Here is a 10538-nt window from a genome sequence, read left to right as displayed (position 1 = left end):
CGCGTTATATCCGACTCGCGTCATAGGAGAACAGAACTGCACGTTCTGAGATCCCTACGAGCGACCTCTGGTCCTACAAAGCAGGAGGCCATCACTTTGAAGCTTTCGTGACTGCAGGGATTCATCTTCTTGGTTCTTTCGGTAAAGTCACGTAGAAGGGAAATAATAAAATAAAACATAATAAAATAATTCTCTCGACGTTTCGGCCACAACGCAAGCAGCCGTCCTCAGGTGAAGACCAGGTCTGTCGGGGAGACAGCGTCTCATTCAGACCAAGAAGAGGAGGCCATCACTTTACCACCGCCCCCCCCACCCCCCGCTCTGCCGCAACGAGATGAATGCTCGTCACGTGACGGTCGAACCGCCATTTTGTTTATCGGAGCTGGAATTTAGTGTCAAATTAAGTGCAGAACCGTACATATCTATACATTTTATATATGTACGCGACGGTTTTATCGCGTGTGCCGTTTCCGGTGAGGTGATTAACTCAGTCACACCCGAGGAACACGGTTTTAATCACAGGTGGCTGAAGGATTCAGCCCGGCCCGGGATTTCAACCCTTGACCCCCAGACGATAGTGGCTCAACATTTTTGACCACCCAGTCCTAGACCCACCACCCCCCCTCCCCCGCCGAAACTCCATCTGCTTGAGCCATTAAGCCATAAAATGAATTGCGTTTGCCCAACGTTGCGAAACGTCCGCACGGCCGTCGGGGATTGGCCAGACGAGTGGTTATAAGACCCAACCTGTGAGCACATTCACTTAATCAAACCTCGTGAGGAGAACTTCTGCAGTCCGCTGGTCGGGCTGTGCAAGAGAATCATATTCGACTTGAACGAGAGCGAGCGAGCGTCTGTGCGTGCGTGTATTAGTGTGTGCGTGCGTGTACCCTTCGTCCTGAACATTTGATTTGCAGAATGGGTCCCAGCGGGCTGGCCTTCCTTCTGCTCGGGCTGATCTGCTCGTCATATCTAGCAGCGTCCGGTGAGTCTCAATACTTGCAACCATCCAACACGGCGACCTGCACGCACGCACGCACGCACGTACGTACTGATGTGCGTTGAACTTCTTTCGCACCGTGCGTAGCCAACCATGCTAATCAGCGGTGCGGGAGAAGGACAACAAACTAAACACAAAAAGCAGTTCGTAAGAAATTAGTTTTCAATCGAAGAAATTCGTTTACAACCAGCATCATTCGCTCTGCTCGCTTTTCAGCTTTCCTCCAGGTTATTTGCCGGTAAACAAAATCGAGTTGCACGTTTGTCCACTTTGACAACTTGATTGAATTGGCTCTGTCGGGCCGGTGGAGGGTTATAGTAAAACATCTGTATCATAACTACACGATGATCTAACCAAAGATAAACTAATTATGCATCCCAAAAGCATAGCGGAGTGTAAACGTTCAAATCAGTCGGCACATTTACCACCCCACGACGCGACATCTTGATTTGTTTGGCTGTTTTGGGTGGTGGAGTGGAGGGCTACAGTTAACAAGCGACATAATATACCGCGACACGATGATGGAGGCCAAAGTAAACCAATTGTGAATCACAAATATTGGTCTCGGAAGTCGAGGAGTTCCATTTGCACGTATGGGGTAAAGTCGTCGCGTAACGGGTGTTCACACAACGCGTTTCCGCTATAACGCGTTAATAATACACTAAACGCTCATACTCTTTTGAATGTTGCCATGTGAAAGGCCCACTGAGCTATGTAGCTATTTATCAGAAGCGGCCTGGTCATCACAAATGATAGCCCAACGAAGTGGCTTTTTAAATCCTTTATATTAAGTTCGCTTGCTTGCTTACGGCCGTGCAAATCTTTCGGTCGTTTTTTAACCCACTTCCCGTGATCCAATCGAGCTGACATTTTCCACACAGACTCGTTGTGCGTGATAATTAATGTTCGTGAAAAATTTTTTCCAAAATTTTACACTTTTTAGGACAAAAATATTATATTTAATTATCAATTGCTTAATGGTGCAATGCAATCATCTGACCCATAGGTGGCAGCCATCTCAAGCCAGAGGACGAGAGGACTCTAGCCGCCACGCATATAAAGGATTTATAGTGAAAAACTTTGTTTTTACGGGTTATACTTATTATCTTGTGGAAACGTATTGCAGCCAAATACTCGAAACGCTTGTTGATTCTAAACACGGAGTATAATAAAACATAAACGCGACCATAGGTAGAGAGAGAGAGAGAGACATGCAAACTCCAAATATACAGTAGGCATCAACATATCTGTCAACTTATACAGTTTACTTCGTATTCTTGAACAAGGACATTGAGTTTTCAGGTCCATACGACGCACGGCCAGTTTCAATACCCTTTATCAGTGCCCTACCCTGACCAGTGCCCTATCTTATTGCATACCAACTCAGACCTTATTGGTCACCCCGTGTCCCTTATAAATCTCAACGTTTATCCCACAAAGTCACCATCACAAGGGAAACACACAAACAAATGAACACAATTTTTTTCGTACCCGTTTTGAAACGGCTATAGGCTGTATGGACCTGAAAACTCAAGTTCCCTGTACAAGAATACGGGGTAAACCGTGTTGGGTTGATACGGTATATGGGGTTCGTTCCAACCGTATCGTTGTATCTTCAATGTGTGCGAATTAAGCTAGAAACAACAACAACAACCGCCATTCGCCACTAAGTGGCGGTGACGTTACCACGACGCTTGTGCCAGGCTAGAAACAATCACCCTCTTTCACTAGCTTCCACTATTCTCTGAAAATCCACTTATTTTTGAGTTTATCTTGCCACCACCCGTCCTCATACCTGTTGAGTGAACCCCTTATCAGTGCCCTTACCTTATAACAAACCAAACCACACTTTATTAGTCGCCTCATATAAATCTCAAAGTTCATCGTACAAAGTCACCATCACGAGGCAGACACACGAACAAACAGACACGTTTTGTGTGTGTGTGCCCGTATTGAAACCTCTGTACACCATAAGTGTGGCACATTAGGAACGGATTACTCTTTGAATGATATCCTTGTGCAGCAAGGGAGTAAAGGGTGGTTCTGTGCAAAGTCCTGATGTGCTGTGCAGTGCATCAATGCATGTGTGTACAGCAGCATGTGAGGACTTAGTTGGACCTGTAGGTGACTGGCAAGGTTATTGAATAACCGCACTTAGACACCAGTCACATGGTTAATTGGGACTCGGAAAAATTGCTGTGTGTGGCACACGTGCTGTTGCATTTTACAGATTAACCACAATACATGTGTTTGCCCTCGATTTGGAGCACCTGCCCAAAGTCCTTCATTTCGAGTGTGCAACATATGGACCTGAAAACTCAATTTTCCCCGTATGGGGTAATAAACCGTGATGGGCTGACTACTATGCAAGGCCGTAGCCATGGATTCAACATTGGGGGGGACCAAATCTTCCAGGGTATCTGGGGGGGGGGGGGGGGGTCCCAACCCAGAAAAATATCTAAATTTGAAAACTCCTGCCTAAAATATTTAAAAAATTCACTAACTTATGGGATGGACTTTTTTTTACAAGAATGTCTAATAGTGTATTGTATTTTTACATTGCTCTGTTTTTACTTTTTTACCATTTCACATTTCATTGTATGTAATGGCAGAGATTAGGGATTAATAATGTACAACCATAACCACAATCATATACACAGAAATCTATGCATTGATTTATATGAAGACAGGTCCAGATATTGTGCCCAATGTTTAGCAAATTGTGGTTCTTATTTACATTTGCATAGCAATTATATTTTTATAGCAATATATTGTGGGGGACATTTTAAATTATATTTTAATATTGGGGGGAGATGTCCCCCAAAATATAGAATTTAATTACAGCCTTTCAGCTATGGATTCTCAAGGGAGTGAAAAGATTAGTCAACGTTCGTTTTTCCCGCCTTTTTACTTGGCGCGTGCGGTCACGATGAATGTGTACAATAGTCGGTGTTTCCTCACGATAAATGTGTACAATAGTCGATCTTTCCTCACGATGAATGTGTACAATAGTCGGTGTTTCCTCACGATAAATGTGTACAATAGTCGATCTTTCCTCACGATGAATGTGTACAATAGTCGGTGTTTCCTCACGATAAATGTGTACAATAGTCGGTGTTTCCTCACGATAAATGTGTACAATAGTCGGTGTTTCCTCACGATAAATTCGTACAATAGTCGGTGTTTCCTCACGTTAGATGTGTACAATAGTCGGTGTTTCCTCACGATGAATGTGTACAATAGTCGGTGTTTCCTCACGATGAATGTGTACAATAGTCGGTGTTACCTCACGATAAATGTGTACAATAGTCGGTGTTTCCTCGCGATAAATGTGTACAATAGTCGGTGTTTCCTCACGATAAATTCGTACAATAGTCGGTGTTTCCTCACGATAAATGTGTACAATAGTCGGTGTTTCCTCACGATAAATGTGTACAATAGTCGGTGTTTTCTCACGATAAATTCGTACAATAGTCAGTGTTTCCTCACGATAAATGTGTACAATAGTCGGTGTTTCCTCACGATAAATTCGTACAATAGTCGGTGTTTCCTCACGATAAATGTGTACAATAGTCAGTGTTTCCTCACGATAAATGTGTACAATAGTCGGTGTTTCCTCACGATAAATTCGTACGATAGTCGGTGTTTCCTCACGATAAATTCGTACAATAGTCGGTGTTTCCTCACGATAAATTCGTACAATAGTCAGTGTTTCCTCACGTTAGATGTGTACAATAGTCGGTGTTTCCTCACGATGAATGTGTACAATAGTCGGTGTTTCCTCACGATAAATTCGTACAATAGTCAGTGTTTCCTCACGATAAATGTGTACAATAGTCGGTGTTTCCTCACGATAAATTCGTACAATAGTCGGTGTTTCCTCACGATAAATGTGTACAATAGTCAGTGTTTCCTCACGATAAATTCGTACAATAGTCAGTGTTTCCTCACGATAAATGTGTACAATAGTCGGTGTTTCCTCACGATAAATTCGTACAATAGTCGGTGTTTCCTCACGTTAGATGTGTACAATAGTCGGTGTTTCCTCACGATAAATGTGTACAATAGTCGGTGTTTCCTCACGATAAATGTGTACAATAGTCGGTGTTTCCTCACGATGAATGTGTACAATAGTCGGTGTTTCCTCACGAGAAATGTGTACAATAGTCGATCTTTCCTCACTAGAAATTCGTACAATTGTCGATCTTTCCTCACGAAAAATGTGTAAATTTTTTATCTTTCCTCACGATAAATGCGTACAATCCTCGGTCTTTCCACACTAGAAATGCGTTAAATCTTTAACTTTCCTCACGAGAAATTCGTACAATCGTTGATCTTTCCGCACGAAGCACTTCCCCGAAGGCCGTAGTTGCCATTGGGTTGTATAGAAATAACAAAAAAATATAAAATATATTTCGGCACCACGGTGGCTATGAGATGTTAACTACCTCGCCTGGTCTACAGGAGGTCATAGGTTCGATCTCTACCCTGATGCCTGCTGTTTATTTATAGTTTTCATGTCTCTCATCATCATCACGGTGGTTAGGAGATGTTAACTACCTCGCCTGGTTTACAGGAGGTCATAGGTTCGATCTCTACCCTGACGCCTGCTGTGTATTTGGAGTTTTCACGTCTCTCATCATCATCATCAGGGTGGCTATGAGATGTTAACTCTCTCGCCTGGTCTACAGGATGTTGTAGGTTCGATCTCTACCATGATGCCTGCTGTATATTTGGAGTTTTCACGTCTCTCATCATCATCACGGTGGCTAGGAGATGTTAACTACCTCGCCTGGTATACAGGATGTCGTGGTTTCGATCTCTACCCTGACGCCTGCTGCTGTATATTTGGAGTTTGCGTGTCTCTCTCTCTCATCATCATCATCAGGGTGGCTAGGAGATGTTAACTACCTCGCCTGGTGTACAGGATGTTGTAGGTTCGATCTCTACCCTGACGCCTGCTGTGTATTTGGAGTTTTCATGTCTTTCTCATCATCATCATGGTGGCTATGAGATGTTAACTACCTCGCCTGGTCTACAGGATGTCGTGGTTTCGATCTCTACCCTGATGTCTGCTGCTGTATATTTGGGGTTTGCGTATCTCTCTCATCATCATCACGATGATAAGCCACTTCCTTGAGCTAGTTTTAGTGACCAGGTCGTTCATGAGAAAGAGCTATAACGGCTAAATGATCCTTACCTAATAAAAAAAAGAAGGCTTATAGCTTAGTTTTATATATTTTACGTGGTAAATGATTACTACGTGTTCTATCGTGAATGTTCCTCAATCTCAAATCCGTGACCAATTGTTTTAAGAATCAATAGGGACCCAAGGCCACAATAAACACCAGTTAGAAATAAATACTTGGTCTTGAATGACCTCGTTTGTCTACCATTCGCATCATGTCTGGTGCCACCCCCCCCTCACTCAAGTAAACATCTCAACGTGAGGAAAACTTACTCTTTGGTTCTTTCGGTAAAGTCACGTAGTTAGAAATGAAATCAAACAAATCACGACGTTTCGATCGCAACCCTCTCTCACTACTGTCCGCTCTGGCTTGAATGAAATAACGTTCTGATTGATGGATTGATCATGTGACTTTACTTTTATAATTTCGTGGTTGTAATACATTTTGTAATCTTTGCAATTCTCTCCACAGAAACGAACGGTGAATCTCTCATATACTCAAATTCAAGAAATGGCACATCTAATCCAAATACAACAACGCCTAATGGAACCATAGCGCCTACCGGTCCATCTAACGAAACATTGCCGCCTCCCGTTTCATCTAACGGAACTATAGCACCTACCGGTCCATCTAACGGAACATTGCCACCTCCCGTTTCATCTAACGGAACATTGCCGCCTCCCGTTCTATCTAACGGAACATTGCCACCTCCCGTTCCATCTAACGGAACATTGCCACCTCCCGTTCCATCTAACGGAACAATAGCACCTACCGTGCCATCTAACGGAACCATAGCGCCTACCGTTCCATCTAACGGAACATTGCCACCTACTGTTCCATCTAACGGAACATCACCACCTACCGTGCCATCTAACGGAACATCGCTACCTACCGTTCCATCTAATGGAACATCGCCACCTACCGTGCCATCTAACGGAACATTGCCACCTACCGTGCCATCTAATGGAACTATAGCGCCTACTGTTCCATCTAACGGAACATTGCCACCTACTGTTCCATCTAACGGAACAGCGCCACCTACTGTTCCATCTAACGGAACAGCGCCACCTACCGTTCCATCTAACGGAACAGCGCCACCTACCGTTCCATCTAACGGAACAGCGCCACCTACCGTTCCATCTAACGGAACAGCGCCACCTACCGTTCCATCTAACGGAACATCGCCACCTACCGTTCCATCTAACGGAACAGCGCCACCTACCGTTCCATCTAACGGAACAGCGCCACCTACTGTTCCATCTAACGGAACCGCGGCACACCTACCGTTCCATCTAACGGAACAGCGCCACCTACCGTTCCATCTAACGGAACAGCGCCACCTACCGTTCCATCTAACGGAACAGCGCCACCTACCGTTCCATCTAACGAACAGCGCCACCTACCGTTCCATCTAACGGACAATCGCCACCTACCGTTCCATCTAACGGAACCATAGCTCCTACCGTTCCATCTAACGGAACATCGCCACCTACCGTTCCATCTAACGGAACCATAGCTCCTACCGTTCCATCTAACGGAACAACAACGCCTACTGTCCCATCTAACGGACAACAAACGCCTACTGTCCCATCTAACGGAACAAACACCGACTACAAAACCAACCACAAGTACAGCCCCTCAACTGTGACTGGTGAGTGTATCGAACCAAACTGCGTGTTGCCATGTGGCTGTGACGTCACATGGGAAAGCGGTGGTGTAGCTGCGCTACGGATCCGGCGGGAAATAATAAAAATACATTATTTAAATAAAAAAAGACAGAAATTTATATTTTTTATTATTTTATTATTTCCCTTCTACGTGACTTTACCGAAAGAACCAAGAAGATGAATTGGGCAGATGGTTACGCTCACGGTCTCGATCATTTAACGCTGTTGGGGCGTGGGGGGGGGGGGGGGGTTCAACTCTTAGCTTTGGCCACCAAGGCATCCCCTGCCTGTCCCACGCTCGTTACACTCCTGGTGCTACTCAAGTTTGGCTACTGTAGGCGGTACCAATGTCTTTCTCTGGCCCGTGGACCAATCGGGAAACGTGTGCTTTAGTTTTACTTAAATGCCGAAAGTGAAATTTTAAATTAACTTGCGGTGCATCATTGCAACACCTTAGCGCGTGTAAATCACATCGTTGCATATTCCGTTCGATTTTTTATTAGCTTAAGAAAGCGGATGGTGTAAATGACAACACGCCATTGTCAACAACAAAGACAAAGATCCCCCGTATAGCCTTAACAGACTGTTGGGGCAAGTGCTGTTAGCGCGCACCTAACAATTCCCAAAAAGTTAGTTTTCAACTTTGTTTATCGAGTATACCCATGTCGAGGTATTGCTGTAGTTTTACTAAAAACGATTAGCTTGCTTTACAAACATAAGCATCTAAGTTCCAGCCGATGTTTCTGCTCAGAATGAGCCCTTACAGCGGATGTGTGTGCGCGCGATGGAAAATACTGCAATGGAGTGGCCGTGACTGTTCTGACTCACCCGTCCACCTAACTACTCACTAACTAACCCACCCATCCACTCACCCACTCATTTACTAACTCACCCACTCACCCACTCACCCACTCATTCAGTAACTCGCCCACCTATCCACTCATCCACTCATTCACTAACCCACCCACCTATCCAGTCACCCAATCATTCACTAACTAACCCACCTATTCACTCACCCACTCATTCACTAACTTACCCACCTATCCACTCACCCACTCATTCACTAACCCACCCACCTATCCACTCATTCACTAACTCACCCACCTATCCACTCACCCACTCATTCACTAACCCACCCACCTATCCACTCATTCACTAACTCACCCACCTATCCACTCACCCACTCATTCACTAACCCACCCACCTATCCACTCATTCACTAACTCACCCACCTATCCACTCACTCATTCACTAACCCACCCACCTATCCACTCATTCACTAACCCACCCACCTATCCACTCACCCACACATTCACTAACCCACCCACCTATCCACTCATTCACTAACTCACCCACCTATCCACTCACTCATTCACTAACCCACCCACCTATCCACTCATTCACTAACCCACCCACCTATCCACTCATTCACTAACCCACCCACCTATCCACTCATTCACTAACCCACCCACCTATCCACTCATTCACTAACCCACCCACCTATCCACTCATTCACTAACCCACCCACCTATCCACTCACCCACACATTCACTAACCCACCCACCTATCCATTAATTTACTAAACCACCCACCTATCCACTCATTCACTAACCCACCCACCTATCCACTCACCCACTCGTTCACTAACCCACCCACCTGTCCATTAATTCACTAACCCACCCACCTATCCACTCATTCACCAACCCACCTATCCACTCACCCACTCTCGTTCACTAACTCACCCGCCCACGGAACGCACCCTCGTAGGGTGGTTTAAAAACGTTTGCTGTTTAGTTTGTTGTCCTTCACCCGCAACCCGATTAGCACTGGCGGCTACGTACGGCGCGAAAGAAATTCAACGCACGTACGCACAATAACCCGCAGACAATGCGAACGAGATGCGACAAACCACGTTTCTCACGACGCGTCACGATGTTGCTCCTTGTTTCCCACACGTTCAGATGTCGACGAATGCGCCCTGCCAACGACTTGTCCAGCCCTGGCAAAGTGCATCAACACCGTGGGCTCGTACCGCTGCGAGTGTCCAATCGGCTACTTCTTGAAAGAAGATGAAAACAGCTGCAATCTGGGTAAGAACTTTGCCCTCCATCCTGTCGTACCCATTGCACTCCGGCATGCAACGCCATTGCCGTCATCATCATCGTCGTCATCATCATCATCATCATCGCCGTCGTTCAGCATCGGTAGCCGCAGTGGCGGCTCCTGCAAAATCTCACAGGGGGGGCAATGTCTGGATGATTGATAAGGATAAGGTCCACCCATGCAATGGATAAATTAACAGCTTAAGCATGTAAAGGCAACTTCACTTCTTTAATATTAATGAAAAATAAAGTGACTCTTACAATACATCTTGTTTGTTTCTATACTCACTATTAATACAATCCACTCAAGTTTCTTTTATTAAAGATTCCACTAGGTGGCGACAAATTATATTGTTGGATGAAACGTGCTTACGTATGATGACGTAAGCACGTTAGGGCGAGCCCTCCCGGAAGCCATAGAGAATGCATTGCAGCGCCCGCCGTTCGAAAAAAAACATCTTTGAATGTAAGTCTATGGGGCCACTCGGGGCGATTCTCAGCCGGAGTGAAATCGCCCAAAAAGAGGCGGTACTCCACAGAACGTGACATGACGCTGATTGGACTATATCCAGAGGCACAG

The 10538-nt window shown here is 45.2% G+C and overlaps 1 protein-coding gene across 1 annotated transcript; it reads left to right on the top strand.

Moving 5' to 3' along the window:
• Window positions 1–781: 781 nt before the first annotated feature.
• LOC133353008 (skin secretory protein xP2-like) lies at window positions 782–7805 on the top strand. The gene is made up of 2 exons (XM_061569109.1): window positions 782–985; window positions 6661–7805. The coding sequence occupies exons 1-2, from the start codon at window positions 919–921 to the stop codon at window positions 7602–7604; spliced, it is 1011 nt and encodes a 336-aa protein (XP_061425093.1). The 5' UTR covers window positions 782–918; the 3' UTR covers window positions 7605–7805.
• The last annotated feature ends 2733 nt before the right edge of the window (window positions 7806–10538 follow it).

This window comes from Lethenteron reissneri, chromosome 1 (assembly GCF_015708825.2).
Source record: "Lethenteron reissneri isolate LAM-NWPU_2019-01 chromosome 1, ASM1570882v1, whole genome shotgun sequence".
Classification (NCBI taxonomy): domain Eukaryota; kingdom Metazoa; phylum Chordata; class Hyperoartia; order Petromyzontiformes; family Petromyzontidae; genus Lethenteron; species Lethenteron reissneri.
This window is presented reverse-complemented; position numbering and strand designations above follow the sequence as displayed.